The sequence below is a fragment of the Epinephelus fuscoguttatus genome, linkage group LG4 (genome assembly GCF_011397635.1).
Source record: "Epinephelus fuscoguttatus linkage group LG4, E.fuscoguttatus.final_Chr_v1".
NCBI lineage: Eukaryota > Metazoa > Chordata > Actinopteri > Perciformes > Serranidae > Epinephelus > Epinephelus fuscoguttatus.
Window position 1 is genome coordinate 30,873,410 of NC_064755.1, and position 19,279 is coordinate 30,892,688.

The 19,279-nt window shown below is 40.5% G+C and overlaps 3 protein-coding genes across 3 annotated transcripts in view; 1 reads left to right on the forward strand and 2 right to left on the reverse strand.

Annotated features, from left to right (window-relative positions):
* LOC125886881 (cyclin-dependent kinase 17-like) overlaps positions 1–1,054 on the reverse strand; it is a 46,818-nt gene extending 45,764 nt beyond the window's left edge. Inside the window, exon 1 of the mRNA XM_049573241.1 lies at positions 691–1,054. The gene's annotated coding sequence lies outside the window, so the exon portion shown is untranslated. The remainder of the gene's footprint in view (positions 1–690) is intronic.
* An 836-nt stretch (positions 1,055–1,890) lies between these two features.
* On the forward strand, positions 1,891–13,948 carry ucmab (upper zone of growth plate and cartilage matrix associated b). Its single transcript, XM_049574591.1, has 6 exons — positions 1,891–3,211; positions 3,312–3,479; positions 3,638–3,703; positions 3,797–3,892; positions 10,957–11,055; positions 11,138–13,948. Exons 1-6 carry the CDS (start codon positions 3,190–3,192, stop codon positions 11,233–11,235), a joined length of 549 nt encoding a protein of 182 aa, XP_049430548.1. The 5' UTR covers positions 1,891–3,189; the 3' UTR covers positions 11,236–13,948.
* A 6-nt stretch (positions 13,949–13,954) lies between these two features.
* camk1db (calcium/calmodulin-dependent protein kinase 1Db) overlaps positions 13,955–19,279 on the reverse strand; it is a 37,461-nt gene continuing 32,136 nt past the window's right edge. The window contains exon 11 of the mRNA XM_049574592.1: positions 13,955–17,824. Within this exon, the coding sequence (XP_049430549.1) occupies positions 17,673–17,824 (152 nt within the window). The 3' untranslated portion in view covers positions 13,955–17,672. The remainder of the gene's footprint in view (positions 17,825–19,279) is intronic.

Consider the following 19,279-nt stretch of genomic DNA (forward strand, 5'->3'; position numbering starts at 1 on the left):
TGTTGTTGAGTGTTTCTCAAACTGTTTCCCATGCAGGCTGCTGCTGTCTTCTCCTCCTGGCCTCCACACAAACAGCTGAGACGGCTTAAAGCTGTTAATACTGACTGTGTGTGTGTGTGTGTGTATGCATGAGTCCAGAGGCTGGTGCAGTTTTCACGGTGCTTCCAAGTAGTTAGAGGGAAAAAATTGGACCAGGGAGATAGGACATCTTTAAAATGTGGGTCAGTGAATGTTTTGGTGGCAAGTATGCAAGACGATACACGCAGAGCAGCCAGCAGAGCCCTTCTCCTTCTTACAACCAGACCTCGTACAGTTTACTGACAACTAAACCAGCCGCCTGTTTGTGTTTGCGTTTAACAACAAAGCTGACACAAATGTTTAACCGTGAGCGCGGACATGATGAAGCACGAGCCACTCTCAACTTACTTTACCATTCATTTACGCTGCACGTAGCTGCCCGTCACAGTTTTAGTGAAATGCGGCCATTCACCGGTGAATGGGTCAAACTGAATAGCTCACACACAACAAACGGCTGCTTTCACACTGAGGCAGTGAAGTAAACATTGTTAAGCCCGTTTTGTGTCAACGCAGGGCGGCGTGAATGTTACTGGTGTCACCGCGGCTCTAACCGGTGGTTCAGCCGTCGGTAAATGAACCCAAACTATACCGAAATATGTGAGTGACCCTCACCAGAAACGATGAGCGTTGCTCCGACCGGAGTCCCCGACCTCGGAGCTTCTTCTCAGGCCGGATGCCGTCTTTCCCTCCGAGCGTGAAAAAAGAGCTTCTTCTTCTTTGTGGTTTCGGCGTTGTGGGAGCTACTTTCCGCTCTTCACTGTCGCTTATATCCGCGGGGTCGCAGCTTCCAGCAGCATGTTTCTTACAGGCTTTAAAGTTTCACTCCCGGTGCGAAATAGGAAGCGCTGTTGTTGGTTTTTCGACCATGGCAGTGTGAGAGACGATGGTGATTACTGGTTGATCTGAGTGTGTGTCCTCTGCCTGCTGACGCTGCCTGCTGCTGCTGCTGCTGCTGCCACCACACAGCCGTGTCATCAAAATGTCAGCGGGGAAACAGCGACACCCAACGGCCGGTGCTGGGAACTGCAGGGAGACTGTCAGTGTGGCGTCACAGCGGCCCCTAGTGGAGGAAATGATGTACTCGTACTTTTCTCGTCTTTCCTTTTCTCTTTTCCTTTCTTCTTTTATTTTCTTTTATTTTGTTTTATTTTATTTTATTTTCCGCTTCTTCTTCATTTATTTTCTTTTCTTTTTCCCCTTTCTTTCTTTTCTTCCCTTTCCTTTCTTTTTTGTTTTATTTTTTGTTTTATCTTATTTTCTTTCCTTTCTTTATTTTCCTTTCTTCTTTTATTTTATTTCATTTTATTCTTTTATTCTATTTTCTCTTTTTCTTTCCTTTGCTTTCCTTTGCTTTCCTTTCCTTTTCTTTATTATTTTATTTTACTTTATTTCATTTTTATTTAATTTTATTTTTTATTCTATTTTATATTCTTCTTTTATTTTATTTTATTTTCACTTTTTCTTCCCTTTCCTTTCCTTTCTTGTTTATTTTATTCTATTCTATTTCATTTCCTTTCTTCTTTTATTTTATTATTTTGTTTATTCTTTTATTTTATTTTCTCTTTTTCTTTCCTTTGCTTTCCTTTCCTTTCCTTTCTTATTCTATTTTACTTTATTTCATTTTTATTTAATTTTATTTTTTATTCTCTTTTATATTCTTCTGTTATTTTATTATATTTTATTTCATTCTTTCATTTTGTGTTATTTTCTCTTCTTCTTCCCTTTCCTTTCTTGTTTATTTTATTTTATTCTATTTTATTTCCTTTCCTCTTTTCTTTTATCTTTCTTCTTTTATTTTATTTTCTCTTTTTCTTTCCTTTGCTTTCTTATTTTATTTTTATTTTTATTTTCATCATCTTCTTTTATGTATTTTATTTTCTCTTTTTCCTTCCTGTTAAAATGGAGTAAAGATATTTCACCAACAGTCTGGTACAGGGAGATTTTTCATGTCTTACCTCATGAAAGAATAAGTGCTCTCCTTACGGATGATGATGAGTCATTTCTTAAGATCTGGAGCCCTTTCCTAAATTATTTACCATCTAGACTCTGTTAAAAGATTGACACAGCAAACTTTGGCTAGTGCCACGTGAGATTTCTACTACTAATACTCATTTTGTAATGCTTTTCAAATCATTTACAGATCAGACATTTTGTCATTGGCTCAACAACAGAGTACCACCAATACTGTTTTGAGATAGAAGGCTGATACAGATTATTTTGGACTAGAGATGCTGATTTACTATATTTTGCACAATGTTCTATATATACCTGGCACCTCTTAGCCTTCACAAGTGCATCAGTATTAGGTCTGCAAAGTCATCTAGTGGGCTGCACTGGACACTTTGACGGGCTGGTTCTGGCCTGTATGATGCCTCTGTGTAAACATAATTATAACTAAATAAAAGACAAGAAGGAGGAACAGACCAGAATTCAGTCATGTCCAAATAAGTGGCTGTTTTATTACTGATGAGACAAAGAAAAGATGACTGTGAGGAGCAGATAAAAAAAAAAAAAAAACAGGTCACAAAAACATGTGACATTTTTCCTGGATTCAGAGCTCACAGACTCTCTGCTGAATTTAGCATCCTAAATCACATATGGCATTCAGCTGGCGCAAATCAGAATAACTTTCCTTCCTCCTACACGCTCTCCTCACTTACCTGAACAAACTTAGGACACATATTCTGAAACCCTCCCACTAATTTCCTCTCACTTCCCCGAGCAACAATCCCTCCTCCTTGGATTGCCCCACAAAACAATTTAAACATTCAGTCTTTTCTGGGGCACCGCCAGAATTCAGGTGGGAAGGAGAAGAAAAAAAACTCTAGCAAACAGAAGGCTGCATACTTTCCGGCCTGCAGGACTTTATGCAAGACGCAGAGAGAGGGCGGCCTTGTTGAGGGGCCCCCGTCAGCTGAATCTGCAAAAGAGACATTTGGCAAGAAAATCCCTGCTCCAGCTCAATTTGTTTTCAGTCGCTTTTTCCCCCAGAAATGTCAGAAACATGTTTTTACTGTCTATCATTCATCTTTTCTCTTGTAAGTGTGGGTATTAACCAGGCAAGTGGTGCATGGTGTCATTTCCAAAGTGAGGCCTGTAGGTTTTCTCTCTATGACTAAAAGGCCCTTGAGTGGTAAGAAGATCACAATATTGAGCCAAAATTAAATTCCTGTCACTTGGAAACCCTCTCTGCAGCCTCTTATCAGATCTGCACCCTCCCTCTTCTCTGACAGGCAGTCAATATTCCTCCAGGCTCACACCCCACCTCTCACATACTCACCTCTCCCTCCTGGTCTGCCACATTAGTCCGCATCTCTCAACACATTCAGACACAGAGCTGAAGATGTCCTGGACGTCTGCAGCCCTCCTGGCTCTCCTCGCTGTGCTTCTGGCACTTTCCTGTGAGTCTGATGGAGGAGAATTTACATCAGGAGCATCTTTAAAGGGGTTTTGTGTGATGATAGATGTTTGTGTTCTTTGTATGTCATGCAGAGGTAAGCACGGGCGCCTAGATTCTGTGTTTTAATTTAGATACTTCATGTTTTGTCCTCTGACCCAGTGTCTCCAGAGGCCGACTCTGCAGCTGTGCCCAGCAGCAGCACAAGCCGCGCTAAACATCCACAAGGTGAGAAGCTGCATCAGCTGCATCTCTAGCATCCCTACATCTCTTTATCCCTTTATGTTGTGAGCTGAACCTCCTCCTGCTCCCCCGCTGCAGGTCCGCTGAGGAAGATCTTCTTAAAGGAGGCAGATGCCTCAAACTTCTTCAGGAGACGCAGCAGACGGGGAGCAAAGTCTCAGGATGAGATTAACAGTGAGTTCACTCTGGGTTTTTTTGTGGCAGTTTGAACTCAGGTCAGGTCAGCTGAGGTGGTGTGCGTCTGTGTGTTTGTGGTGAGTGTTGGCATCCGTGTCTTATAATGCAGGACATTTTGGCAGCAGAGACGCACCCACACTAATTTCTTCACTGTTATGCCACAGCTGAAGTCATCATATTGCATCCAAATTAATGATAGCATTCAATGTTTGTTTTTCTTGAAACAAGAAAAATAATCCTGCACACTCTTGATCACTTGCACTCACATTTATTAGTGATTTATTTTATGGAAAAAAGCAAGTTTAAATAATAAACTATGTGAAATTCTTTGATTCCCTCACAGTCAACTGTTTGTGATCCCACACACACCCATAGGTGGAGATTTTGGTGGGATGCAGGAGTCACGACCCCCTCAATATTTAAAAAATGTGCATTCATCCCCCACAATAAAAACATTAAAGTAGCAGAGAACTTTTATTTTGACAAAATTTAAAACATTTACACCATAAATTGATGCAGAAAAAGCACAAACTGGTGCATAAAATTCACCAGAATGCAGGAAATTAAGTGTTTGATGCTCACATTTTTTTGTAGAGGCCCTCCAAACCCCCAATTTACGTGCCCCCCAATGCTAATACAAAAACTACAGCCTTGCACACACTCATCTTTAAAACTTTATGGTGCGCAAAAACATTGTCACAATTTTTACCTCTTTAAAAAAGGGCTGAGATAAATCAAGTGAAGGTTGACATACTACAGAAGTAAGTGTTATTCTCCTCAAACATGACAGGACAGGGTGGACTGCTGCACTGCCATCAATAAAAGTTTACTAGATTTGGCTGAACTGATCTGAGTAAAACATTTACTGCCTCCTAAAAGAAGTCGTCTCACAGAAGTAGCTCTTGAGAAAGTATAGACCTGTACAAACTCAGCGGATATCACTGGGGGAAACGAGGTAAATATGCTCGACATCAACAAAACAAAGCATTCATCTTATTAACAGGGTAAAAAAAAAGTGTGTTAAGCATCTAAAATACTGTGTGAAAAACAGAGATAATACCTCTTTGTGTCCTCTGAACATAATCAGTCATTGTACAGTTTAACCACACTGATATATTTCTCTCTGTTGTTAAAAAGAATGTATTTTTTGGGCACAGTGATAGATATGGTTTATGTTTTATTTGCAACAAAGAAAGGTCAGACAGAAAAAAGGACATTGTAATAAAATACACGTGCAGGTGTGGTTAAAAAAACATGACGGTCTTATCTAAAAGCTTCACAGATAAGAGAGAAAAGTTTATTTATATAGCATCTTATCATACACAAGTGTCATTCAAAGTCATTTACAGGCAAAAGATAAGAAAAATAAATGAAATAAGACAAATAAGAGTACAGATGAATTTAAAAACCAAAGTGATCAGATAAAAGTATCATAAAAACGGATTAACCCCTTGACACTTGGAGTGACATCACTTATCTTGTGCTGCTTTCCAATACCTTTCACAAGTATTTAAACCTTTGAACCCTGAACAGAGTGGTGCAATTTCTTTCAAAAAACGTGGGAAAAAAGGCACTGAGCTACTGAAAAAAATTCAGAAATGAAAAAAAGGGAAAAAAGCTATGCAAAAAATGTATTTATAATTATTATTATATTACATTTTAAATTATGTTACAGAATTATTAGAATTTTTGAGTCACTCTTTCCAGGTCATTTGCATGTTTGTTTATTTTTAACTTTATTTTTTCCCTTTTTTTAAAATTAATTTTCTTGTTCCTAACTTTCTTTTTACTAATTCCATGCTATTTTGGGGTGGCTCATTTCTTCTTTCATTGTTAACTGCGTTCTTACCATGTTTTTAAAAGTAATCAAATCAGTTTGCTCAGCTTTCAAAGTTTTAATAAAAAGCTGTGGAAAAGAAAACAGTCTTAAGTTTAGTTTTAAAAATGGCTACAGTTGGGGCATATAAATATAAAATAATGCAAACTAAATATGAATTAGCATGCATGTCTTTTATCTTCCTAAATACACTGTAAATTATGGTTTGCCTGCTAATTGAAAAAGACAATAAATGATTCTAGACCATTCAAGACAAAGTCAAGATTATTCAATGCACACTCCTTTTGCTTTTGGGTGCTGTTCTGTTGTATAGACAGAGACAGTTACTCTTGAAACATTTTTTTCCTGCAGTTTGACTGGACAGTGAGCCAACATGTTATTGACAGTCTGAATGTTTTCATGGCAGCCAGCAGCTGTTAACAGTTGTGTGAACCTACTCTGACCACAGACCACCTCAGACCTGTCTGATCACACAGCAGCTCTGCTCCCACTGCTGGAGACTGCAGCAGGAGCCACAGGGCAGCATGGAGCTCATCCCCGCACACACACACACACACACACATACCTCACGATAAAATCAGTGAATATCCCTTGACGAGCATTGAGAAAATTCACATGCTGTACACTGTTTGACATTCTCGAGTGATTTAACAGCACCGGTTATGTACAGTTCTGCCAACAGGAAGGTGAGAGCACACACACTGCTGCTCTGAGTCTGGGTTGTGTAACATGCCGTGGGTCTGTGTGCGTGTGTGTGTGTGTGTGTATCGACAACAAAAAGACACTTTGTGCAGTTAAAAGCAGGGATAAAGTGAACACAAAGCAGTAAACACAGTGAAAAGGCCGAGATGGACTGAGAGTGAGTGGGTGAGCGGTTGGTTGGGAGTTGAATGTGGAATGTGCCGACACACAGGCAGAAAGGGGTCAGAGAAAAGCCAAGTTAAAAAAAGTGAGACAAATAAATTGTGCGCACTTTGAAGAGCCTCTCTTGCCACATAATGACATAAAAGCACAACATCTCGCTGGCGGGCAGGTGAAATTTGCAAAGGAAAATATCTGATAAATGTATTAGGCATTCAGTAGGTGGATAAAGTAAATTTCAGGCAAAGTATGGACATCAAAATGTAGACATCAGACTTCATATGCTGTTTGACTTTTTGTGGGAGTTGGTGAGATCTGCTGTGGCGTATCAGGTGAAGAAAACAATGGATGATTAACACTGCTGTGCAGAAAGATAACAACCCAAAAACAGGAGGAAGGTGCCCTCAAATGTTTTTATCTGCAAATCACGAATACTGATCTGCAGCTAATCTGTAAATCTTATAAACATTAAACTCTGTAACATAAAACTAAGTGTCTTGAATCTGCAGCGTGAGCTCCAGCTCCACTGCATGCACAGACTTGTGCTGGGAATCCTGCTGAAAGGTCAAAGGTTGTGACCGGCATTTGGAAAGGTTAGCGTGAATATCCCAAACCTTTCTTATCTCAGCTAATGGCTCTCTCTGTTACTGCAGTCAGTGTGTGTGTCTCACTAACATGACAGATGAGGACGTTAATGTGCTCCGTATATCCAATATTGCTGATCAGAGGTCAGAGGCAGGTCACTCCTCTATAGCTATATTAATACTAACATGAACCCAGGGGTCTCCTTACAGAAAAATATCCTAACTGCTTCTCTTATTTTAACCTGTTTAGATCTAATTATGTTCCAAACACACAAAAAATAGTGTAATGGTGGATTTCTACTCTAAATGCACTCATTAAAGATCAGGATACTGAATTATGTGGGGGTATTTTTTTTTCATTCCAGTGGATGAAAAATCTTAACACATTCTCACCCCGACCTCGTCACACATTGACATCTGGTTATGGACTTTCTACGTCCACATATGTCATGCAAGGTACCCTGAGTGTGTTGGTTGTTGACGTTCTGGGATGCCATGTCAAGGTCTGCCTGTTACATGCATTGTCTTCTTTCAACAGACATTTAATGTTTACATACAGTCTCTTTCAAAATACAGGCACTTCATCGGCACAACACCGCAAATTCACATTTTTTCCCTCCAACAGCAAAAACACGTGGTTAGGTTTGGGCAGAAAAGAACAGGGTTTGGCTTTAGAAAAGTCGATGTTTGTTGGACCCATTCACCACCCCACCCACCCTCTCTATTTGGACTTTCGCCGCCTTAACTCTTGTCCCACTGCGTTTCCCCCTGATACCACCAAGCACCATTAAACATAAAGGCTACCGGCCACGTATCATACAGATGTTAAAACACGTCTTTTTTCGTCGTCACCACCACTACACCACAAGTCACTGCCCAGGTGCTGTATTTAGATGACTTTGAAGTGAGACCGGGTTGAAAAATGGCAATAAATGGTCTTAATAGACCTTTTTTCAACCAAAAACACAAGGTTATTTATTTTTCATGAATGTTTTACTCAAAGCAACACACTGCCCTTATGCTTGTATTGTCACTACCAAAAATATCCTTAATACTTATATCCAGAAAACAGTATGTTGAAAACTTCCTGAGATGAATACTGTGTGTACATAATCAATAAAATGCATTATAAAGTCATTAAGAAAATCAAATTAGAACAGTATTTCCGCACTTCATATTCACTGTCCATTCCAATAGACGGATATTTTTGAAAAAGTCCTGAGTAAAAGCTACAAATCTTTAATGATTTTTTGACATTTAGAAGTTATATAACAACTCATGTTTACTTTAAATGCAGTTTAAACACAAGTTATGTATTTTAATAGACTAAAACTTACCTTACACTTCGTCTTTGCCTCACCGTCGGCCACACTTGTTGAAAAAGGGAGCGTGGTTCTACTGCAGTCCACTTTAGATGATGTGGAATGCTGTGATTGGCTTATAGACAAATAAATCTGTGCACTTTTTGTGGAGTCAGATGACAGTAATCATAGATCGAGGCATCCTAGAAAAGTTCTGTTTATTGGAATGGACAAAGAATCTGAACGTGATAGGTTTCAAAGACAGGAAACGTCATGTCTTCCATTACAGAGGCAGTTCCTAAACTCGTGTCTGTGTCCTATCTCAGACCTGCTATCTTAACTTAAAGATCTAGTGTGTAGGATTTAGTGGCATCTAGCAGTGAGGTTGCAGATTGCAACCAACTGAAACTCCTCCTGTGTGCCAAGTGTCTGGAGCCAGCGTTTTGTTCGTTCTGGGCCACTGCAGAAACAACATGATGGACTCCTTGAAAGATGACCCGCTTATGAAGGTATAAAGATTACTGAATATAGCGTTCGAGGCAAGGACCTGTTGGGCCCTATTGCATCACATGATGGACCCAGAAGTTGTAATTCCACTGGCCTCTTTGTCAAATTGGCTTCAAAGTCCAGCACACCTCTGCGGCCCTGGACCCGCTCTGTAGATATTAACAGCTCATTCTAAGGCAACAAAATCATTGAGATTTTTAGTTTCGGGTGATTCTAACCTAAAAAACAGCATATTTAGGAATAACATATTCCATCTCTGACCATAGATGCCCCTGAATCCCACACACTGGACCTTTAAGAAATCCTAACTATGACTGTAAATTTGATTCTTCAGTTTGTATCTATTTTTAGAATGTACACGATCAGAATGTACGGATAGGCTACTCGAGATGTACGAGTCATGTGGAAAATATATTTTGCATCACCACAGTACAGATAACTTGGGTGACCTCTGTGAGGCTGCATGAGATGCAAGGCTGTGCTGTTATAGACAGAATGAATTCAAAATGAATCATCTTGGCAGTCGATATTCTCCATTTAAAAAGTCCAGGACATTTAAAGCGTCATCATACAGTTTGAGGAGCCTTTCAATCATTACATTTCAGTGTTTATGTTGTTGTAGGACAGTTCTGTAATAACAAAATACCTATTCAAAGATCTGATTTTTTCCTAAATGCAGTTAGGAAACATATTTCTGTAGTATCAAAAAGTCTGCTGGAGTCTCATATCACTGGTTCAGCAGAAAACCAATGACATCAGTGTGCATTTGTGAGTTTTATATTAAGATGGCCTTGAAAAAAATGTGATTCTATTGTTGAATTCTTTCTACCCACATGCATATTTCTGGATCTAGTAAGAGGGGTGAGACGTTACTCATTAGATTTCTCTCCATCACTTGGGGCTCCAGGTTTTTTGTGTTTTCAAGATTCGGCCTTGGCAACAAACAGCTTCTGTGAATCACAGCTTCACCACAAATACCCGCGCTATGAAGTTCACAAAAAAGCAGCTTTTGTTCAGACACGGTGATTCAGTCCTGGGGTGTTTTTTGAGGTTGTAGTTTTGAGATGTTTAACAGTCATTGTGTTGAGCATATGTGTGTCTATACTTGCAGGTGAAACTGTGCTTCCTGTTTCTACATAGCAGTTTATTTCCAGACCATGTCATCACAGTGGTCTTCTCTTTGAGAGAGCATGTTCGGAAAAATTAGCTGTACGTGAGAGAGTTGATTGAAGTATGTTAGGCCTAAAAAATCCCCAGTGGCTTCTATACAGGAAGTTAGCTGCAGACAAACCACCCCTCCCCTGTTTATGGTTTTTACAGGTGGTTTATTTAGCTCAGTTCTACAGAGCTTACCGAGCAGGACGATATAAATAAATACCCCCGAAAAAACGTCAGATGACTGTAATCATCTTCTACAAAACCTACACTACCAGCTCACTCAGCTGAAATGTTCATTTTGTAAATATTAGCACAGGAAACAAAGTTTTCTGATAGTAAACTGTTGTTAATGTCATAAATCTAAGGTTATTTCACAAGGAACTAGCTACAAATATTAAATTAGCATGATTTCGTTGTTCTATTTTACATTTTATAGACATTTTTTAGTGAAAATATGGTCGCTAATCAGTTAAAATCCAAGATTATCCTGGTCATATTGATAATAATGGATCAATTAGAATTATTAAATCTTCTTTTGTTGTTAGTGTTCAAATGAAATGCAACAATAAACAAATAAAGGGACAATCAAGCTAACTCACAGTGTCTTTTAAAGTCAGTTTCTTGGTTCAGCAGCTGTTTTATGTGCACTTTATGTGTCTGATGTTCTGTCTGCTTCATCAGCAAATCCTCCTCCTGTGTTAATATGACAATAAACTACTGAATGTGAGATGTTTATCATTCTACACTCAGTTAATTCATCCTCCTCCTCCTCTTCCTCCTCCTCCTCCTCCTCCTCCTCCTCTGTGCTTGCAGCTGAGCAGAGGCTGATGCTGGCTGCAGATGAACGAAAGAGAGAGTTCCACGAAGAGAAGAGGAACGAGTTTGAGAGCTACGCTGAAGAGGAGCATGATGGTATATCTGATGTAGATGAGAGCGACGAGTTCATTCACTCGACGGGCTCATTCATCCACTAAAATTCTCATCATCTTCCCAGAGCAAAACGAGAGGAGCAGAGAGAGCACCGAGCAGTGGAGGGAGTTTCACTACGATGGGATGCATCCCCCACACGAGTACAACCGTCAGTCCATCTGAGACAGAGGGGAGAGGTGGTGCTGTAAGAGTTTATAGGAACACCAGTGAGGCCTTTGTCCTCTGACGATGACAGCAGAGACATCAGCCACAGACTACTACAGCTAACTTTTGAATTAATAAACAATATGTAGAAAGGTGCTGAAGTGCCTTTTCCTTTCCCTGCATTTAATGACCGTGACACAGTGCATAAAAGATAACCAAAAATCATTGATATTAGACACAATAAAGAAACATCGAGTGTTGTATGGGTTATAGATAAAGATTATTTTCATTGTCAATTAATAAATAAAACAGACCAAAATAATAACAATAAAATTGCTTGCTTTGTCTGAGCAGCAGTCAAAAACCCAAAAACTGAAGATCAACCAACACACTTTACTGTTGTAGTATGCGAAGACAACCAGCAAATATTTAGCTACATTTGAGAAAATGGAACCGGTGGATATCTGACTGTTTCGCTAAGTGACAGAAGAATGTCTGCAATGTACGTTTTTGCAAATCACAGATACGTTACATTACAGATACGTTGAAATTTTATGCTTCAACAACTCTGTGATTAATGTGTGGTAACATTAAAGGTAAGGTAAGGTAAGGTAAGGTAAGGTAAACTTTAACGTCTCCGAGGGCCAATTTGAGATACAGACAGCAGTCATAACAGAGAACAACACATAACACACAGTATCCACTATCACAAACTGTCAGGGGTAAATCACGGACATTAGTGGTCACTGCTGGTTAAGATAGCAGATGGGACAAAGGAGGATCTGTAATGCTTAGTGCTGTGTTTAGAGAGGCAAAACCTCCACCGACACCATGGAGGGGATGTTGAGAGTCTGAGACGACAGACCGAGCTTTAGAGGTGACCCTCTCTTCATACAGATGCTGTAGATTAAGTAACACCAGTGAACCTACAGCTCTACTTGACCACTTTTTTCAACTTTCAACTAAAAGGATGGACTCCACTAATGCAAGTTTAGGCACAAAAACTACTTGGTTACGGCTAGAAAAAATCAAATGTTGGCTTAAGATACCTGGTTTTGGGGGCACAATCCCTGCTGGAAAAGAAGGGATGTCTTGGTTAAAAGCAACTACTTTTCATGCCACTATCCCTGCTGAAAAAAAAACAATAAACACCCACGTCTTGTGGCTAAAAAGCTGAAGGAAAACCAGTGACAGGTCCCTAAAAACACCCAGTGTTGTTGTTTGTTGGTTTTGAACAGTGGTCTGAAGCTTGGCAGGTGTCTAGGTGACATGTCATCCACCATCCCCTCCACCCACCAATGAAGAGGTCAGCTATGTTTGTATACTGTTGCTTTAGAAACTAACATTGAATGATACATATGAAATGGGCAAATAACATATTTGTGGTTTGCAGAAACGAACAATGCCAACTTTTTCTTCTGATGACTGGTTTTACTTCAAAAACGTCATTGACGGACAATTAAATGTAGGCTACAGTATCTATCTCATACTAAATAGTGAAGTTACTTATGTTTGGAGTCAATCAGAGCCTAAAAAGGTTCTTGTTAAGGGGGATTTATACTTGTGCGTCAGCTCTATGCAGAGCCTACACCGTTGCCTACACACGTGGCCTATGCCGTTGTGAGCATTTACACTTGTGCGGTGGTGTGTCTGTGTCACTTTGCAGTTACACCTCCAAAACACTAGTCGGCGGCGGAGGTTTCTGTGAAGTGCTGTAAAGTTTAGTTGATTCAAAACTCACATCAAACATGGCTAAATAGAGACAATTTCAAACACAAGTACACAAATCAGCTTCACTATAACTCACAGCATTCATTTGTCTTTTGCTGGACACATTTTCCCCACAAATACGACATGCTAATGTTTTTAGCACAAGCCTATGGCATTTTACATTGTATAAATTAGCCTAGCAGCTAGCAGACTTTTCCTCTACTTGTATGGCGCCAGGAACAACAGCAACATTTAACAAAGGTAATGTTACATTTCTGGGGAGGTGCTCATCAGGCAGTCATAGGCCCTTTATTGACGCAGAGCCTACGCCGTAGGTATGGCGTCCATTCGACGCAGAAGTATAAATCCTGCTTTAGACTTCTTATAAGAAATTATTATAAAACTTCAATAACAGACACCCAAATAGACTTAATCGGGATTATGGAGATGCAGTGTTGCATAAAAAGTTCTGTCAACACCAGTCATAGAAACAGAGCAGATGAAAATCCATTGTATTTAATAGCCACTAGCCAATAACCCCAAACCCAAGTCTGTTGCAGATGTCTTAAACATGTCATCAGTTTGAAATAAAATTCAAATAAATAAAATTAGACAAAATTATAAAGTACTGAGCTGTTTTTAGCTGTAAAGGAGGGCCTGGGTTAAATAGATGTGCAATGTTTCATGCTATATTACCAGAGAAAGAATACATGTGAATAATCTGTATTTACTCAAATACATATAATGTTCTTACTATACATTTACTCACTTGTGATGTCATGTGTTTAATATTCTAACATAATCCTTTAAATATCTGTATTTTTACTTAAAGACATAAGTACAAACTGTTACTAACCTTATTTCCTGTCAAAGAAGCAACAACTCATGCAAACAAGACTCTGATTTTAATACATAAATCTCTACAACTCCAAAGCACATTTCTGCAACAATATGTAATACATGCAAACTGTGGGGCTGTAAATGCTTCATATTTTTGCTTTCTGCTGACAGATTTTTTTTTGGGATATATAGGGAAGACCAAAATAAACACTCAAGACCCAAGCTAGCTGTGTTGTTGAGATTTGTATTTACAGTGAGTAGACTTCAGTATTCACCACAACATTTTAGATGATTCAAGATGGCAGAGTCCTCGATAGTGGACATGTTCTGGTAGAGTGTTCTCTTTTCGCTCATTCATGTTAAAATGAAATAGAGGTACCACAGAGAAAATACAAAGACAGATCCCTTCTCATCTCTGTGTGAAAGTCTCTGGAGAGGGGAGGAGGAAGAGTGTTTCTGCTAAATTCAACAGGGTGGTATGAAAGCACAGTGGTTAAACACAGAGTGAGTGAGCTGCTCTCAGACCAGCCACAGAAGCAGAGCACGATATTACGACTACTGGACTGTACACTACTGATCTGACTGATTCTGCAGTCGTTATTGAGATACGTTTTCATTTATTTGTCATTTTACATTTTTGTGAATGTGCACTTCACTGATGAACACTATCTGTAAAGGAACAGTGTGGAAGATTTAGGGGGATTTTGTGGCATCTAGCAGTGAGAATTGCAGATTGCAACCAGCTTAAACCTCTCCTGGTTAGAATTCCTTCAGTGTTCATTGTTCAGGAGGTTTTTACCACAGAGGTCTCTCCCTCCAAAACAAATGAACCAGGTGATATAAACTGGTAAAAACAATTAATAAAACAGTTTCATGTTACAAATCAGCTTCTCTGGCACTGTTCAGCATGTGGGAGTTGGGCCCCTAGCCAAGAACATGTTAATGTGTGCTCACCTTTTTTCCCTGCTAACGTAAGATCCAGACCTTTAGGAGGTTTTTGCCAGAAGCCAAATTATCCTCAGGTCTCATCCTTTCCAAAACAAACGGACCCAGTCATTTAACCCTGAAAAAACACTGTATAAAGCAGTTTTCCGTAAAGAAAAAAAAATCAGTGTTTTTTGATGCTGCTTGTCGCAGAGGGGCTGCCAATGACGTGAAAACCCGAATAGTCAGCACGTTCTCTCTGCTCACTCGTCAAATACCATCATTTATCAGCGTATCTTGGTCTTTGACACAAACACATAGAGGCACCCTTCACAGTAGTATGATACGAGCCAAATGGCGGCTGTTTCTCATGCAACAGGCAACAACCAAACCAATCAAATACCACCGCTTTGTCAGTGGACCTCTGCATCAGACACTAAAGCACAGAGGCACCCTTCGCAGCAGTGTAATATGCACCGGGTGGTGGCAGTAGGTGATGCTGCTGGCAACTACCATAGTATAAAAAGCGATAAAGTCCACATAGGGCGGACGGGAGTGGAGGTGGATGTGTCAAACAAACTCTGGACTTTCACCCTGGAGCCTGCTGTTTATCTCCAGTGTGAAACCAAAAGTCAATCGAGTTATTATGTTAACAAAGTAGTGTGCTAGTATGTGTAGCATGCTAGGCTAGTGACATATATAATGTGACATTACATTAGTAACAACTGTACTTGCTAAACCTACACCATTATGTTTTTTCTAACCCTAATCACATGCTTTTGTTACCTAAACCTAAAGGAAGTAAACCTAAAGAGTTTTTTTTTTTGCATATGTTGTTAATTTAAAAAGACTGTGTGCATGTTATGAGCAGAAACTGTACATTTCCTGTAAGTAATTGAAGTTTATTTAGAAATGTAACAGGACATAATGCACTTAAGTGCCTGTGTCCACATAGCATCTTTTTTTTTAACTCTTCTCAATGAGGAGTGAGCATATGTGTCCTAATGTGGGCGCCTGGGGAAAAAGCGCCACGCCCAGTGTCTTTTTTCAGAGTGCTCTGCCTTTTTTGTGCTGCCGCTCAAAATGCTTTAAGTTGAAAATCTCTGCACTTTTGGGTAAGGCGCCAGTGACGTCACTGCTGCTTCTTTAGCTAGGCTACTGTCTACTGTCACAACAAAGTCTGAAAAGCTCATTTTTGGGGGGCAGAACAGTCAGTGGACACCAGATGTTGCCGGTGAGCGTTGTGTTTTTATCACTGTTTGTTGACAGTGTATTCAACCCTCTGTTAATGTAGCATTATGTTAGCTACCTGGCTAATGTTAGTGTCAAGATATTCTTGTCATAGAAACAAAAACCACACGCAGTACGTCATTAATTTTTATGAAGCGCTGAGATGAAGCACTCCCCAGTGTCCTGCCTGTGCTTTTCTACAAACACACACGCACCCCCCCCCCAACCCAAACCCCCCCCCCCATGTGGACACAGGCCTGAAGAAGCATAAATTGAAATGCTATCCCTGAACGTCTAAAACTGACGTAAAAGGGTACCTAGCACGTATATTAGCATGTAGCTCCACTGACAAAGCAGTGGTATTTGATGACTTGGTATGAGGTTTTGGAATGGCCCGATCTAGAGCCAGTGTTTAATTTGTCCGTTGTGAGCTACTGTAGAAACATGGCAATCTCCGTTGACGAAGAGTCACTGCTTATGTTGATATAAACAGCTCATTCTGAGGTGACGAAAACACTATGATTCTTATTTTCAGGTGATTATACACTAAAGAAAACATTTATTATATTATATTCCATTTCCTGCCAACACATCCCCCTAAATCCTACAGACTGGACCTGTAAAGGGAAAAACAATCCATTCGGTGTGATTTATCACTCATACTGTCAGTAATGATGGATTTAAAGAAAGAAAGCATCCGTCAAAGTGTCCCGGTGGCAAAGAGTAATATACACTATTTGGAGGTTTTACTTATCAGCTATTTCCCCGCCACAGTCCTTGTCAGCAGTGAGAGGGGTTTGGTTGGCTTCATGTTGGAGCACATCCCTGAGAACTGGTCACACAGCAACAACACGTGGTTGCCCTCCTGTGGTCATGGAGGACTTCACAGTCACGTCAAAAAATCAGCTCATCAAACAAAACAGCACTTACAAAGTAACATCTATTAGATACTGCGTCTTTCTCATCCAAACAAAAAGCTTCTCAGTCCAGTCTAATAACACATTTACACATTTCTTACAAAAGTCATTATAGATTGTAAGAAAATAAATAATCCAGTACATTAAGTGCAAAGCACCAGCCCTCTCAGCAATCACTGCCGTGATTGAAGCCAATTGTCCTGCTCGTACTTCCCGTCCGCACACTTTAAAGCAAAGAGATAACACATACCATCACACTGTTGGGAGCCACTGTAGCAAATACCACAGCAAATTAACAAGAGCTGTCATAGAAACGAGAAGAAGTTCAGAGTGCAGATGATGTCACGATTATTTCACCACAGCTTGAAGCTTATATTTCACTTGCATAACACGACTCCACTCAACAGTTCCACGCAGGATATTTACACAAGGCATACAGTGGAGCGTCCGTCTCTCAACACGCTCACAGTCTGATAGCAGCTTCAATAAAGAGTTCCCTTCAGTGTGGCACTTCCCAGCTGCTTGTTTATCTGCTGCACAAACATGATCCAGCCTGAACATGGCTTCCACAATAACAACGTCTGGTGAGCATCTTCCCCCCTCTGTACTTCCAGGTCTGGTGTGACAGTGGCAGGGGGAAGCAGCCGGGGTGCCTAGCTGAGCCATGGTAAATGGAGCTGAGCCAACGCTCCTCAAATTCCCCCCGTGGTTAGCAGAAACAGATGGGAGGATGCGGGATGGGCAAACTGGGCGACGACATTGAGGCCCGGGATTATTGAATCCCGTCTCTCAAAGCTCGGTGGTCTCCCAGCTCACCTCCCGCGGAACCTGGCGTCATTTAGTCCCAGTGTGGATGACCGTAACAGTGGAGGGTCGTGGCCGCGATGGCTCAGCCACCACAGACGGTTCTTCTCGTACAGGAGAGGAGGCATCAGAGTCCTGACTGTACACTTGAACAGTGGAGGGCAAAGGTGCTATTGGAGGACCTGTGGGAGAAAATGTAGAGTTGCATTTCATTTACTGAGTTAGATACAAGTTAAAGGATAAATCTGGAAATCTTCTGTTTTCTGTCAACAAATCCAGTGAAAAGACCAAAACCACTAATGCGTTAAAGAAGCCAGGTGATTCTTTAAGCGGGATTTATACTTCTACGTTAAATTGACGCCGTACCTAAGCTCTGTGTCAACATAAAGCCTATGCCATACCCAACGCCGTAGCCTGACGTGCACCTCCCCAGAAATGTCACTAGGCATCGCAGAGATGCCCTTTCCCCCCACACCTTTTTGACACTGACACTACATTCACGCTCGCTTTTCGCTTTCATTGGCCAGCTGTGCAGAGGTGAGTCAGGAAACAGGGTCTGGGTCTGGTCTCTATAAATAGATATCTGAAGTTTTTTTTAAGCGCTCTGGTTTTTGTTTGTAGTCCCAGTAGTATTGCCCAATCACCTTTGAGCGGGCTTTTGTTGCATGCAAATTTACCTAAATTCATATGCAGATATCCATTGATAGAATGTCTCAACTTACTCATCTAACTGTATAAACACTAGTGCATGTAAGAGGAAGTCTTGCCCCAGATATCTGCTGGCTACACTGGAACCTCCAGTTTTACCAGTTGCCCCCAGAGGCTAAATTGGTCTTCAGACTGATGGCCGATTAGTTCCAAGGTTGCTTTTTTAGTGTCTTCCAGGCGAGAGCATTTGATTATCGTATGTGACCGATTCTGCCATTTTTCTATTTTTTTTTAAATAGTCTCCTATGGTCGTATCTCGCTTGAACTACACTGCCTCCATGACCTCCTGTGGTACTGCTCCATTTTGTCCCTATCCACAAGCTTTCAGGGAACATGCACAAATACAGATAATCCGTATCTATTGTTGAGCATAAGTGAGCCCTTCAGGCCACTTGTCAATACTTTAAGGATTGATGGAATAACATAGTTCTTGAGACAGGACTAAGCTCCCATAAATGTTCTAAAGATTTACTACGGAGGTGACGTTTCAAACTTCATGCTCTTCATCAGATGAAGTTCATTTGTTAACTGAGGTTCGGGAGCAGGGCCACACCTTAACCTCACCTCTAATTACCTACCAAGCCAACTTATACTATCACAGATTTCTTCACCCACCCTCCCTTTCCCTTCCCCTCATCCATCATCCCCCCTACCTCATTCCTTCATCTTCCCTTCCCTTCTCCCATCATCTCTTCTCATTCAATCTGGTGCATACCATGTCTCATTCTAGGTTTACTGAAGCTTAGTCTAGTGTGTTTTGCGTGATGTTTCGTCCAGCACCTAGTGTTCATCATGTGGATGTGTGCACTTTTGTAAACTGAATACTTTATGAATCCCTGAGCCTGCCTGTGTCACTGAATCCCAAGCTGGTTCTGTCCCACTGGTTCTTACTGAAGGCGTAATTAGTTCCCTGAAACAATTGAGCACTG

Coding starts and splice junctions, on each gene's coding strand:
- ucmab (XM_049574591.1), top strand. CDS start 3,190: ATGACTAAAAGGCCCTTGAGTG. Junction 3,480..3,637: donor TGTGCTTCTGGCACTTTCCT/GTGAGTCTGATG, acceptor CCTCTGACCCAG/TGTCTCCAGAGGCCGACTCT. Junction 3,704..3,796: donor CCGCGCTAAACATCCACAAG/GTGAGAAGCTGC, acceptor CCCCCGCTGCAG/GTCCGCTGAGGAAGATCTTC.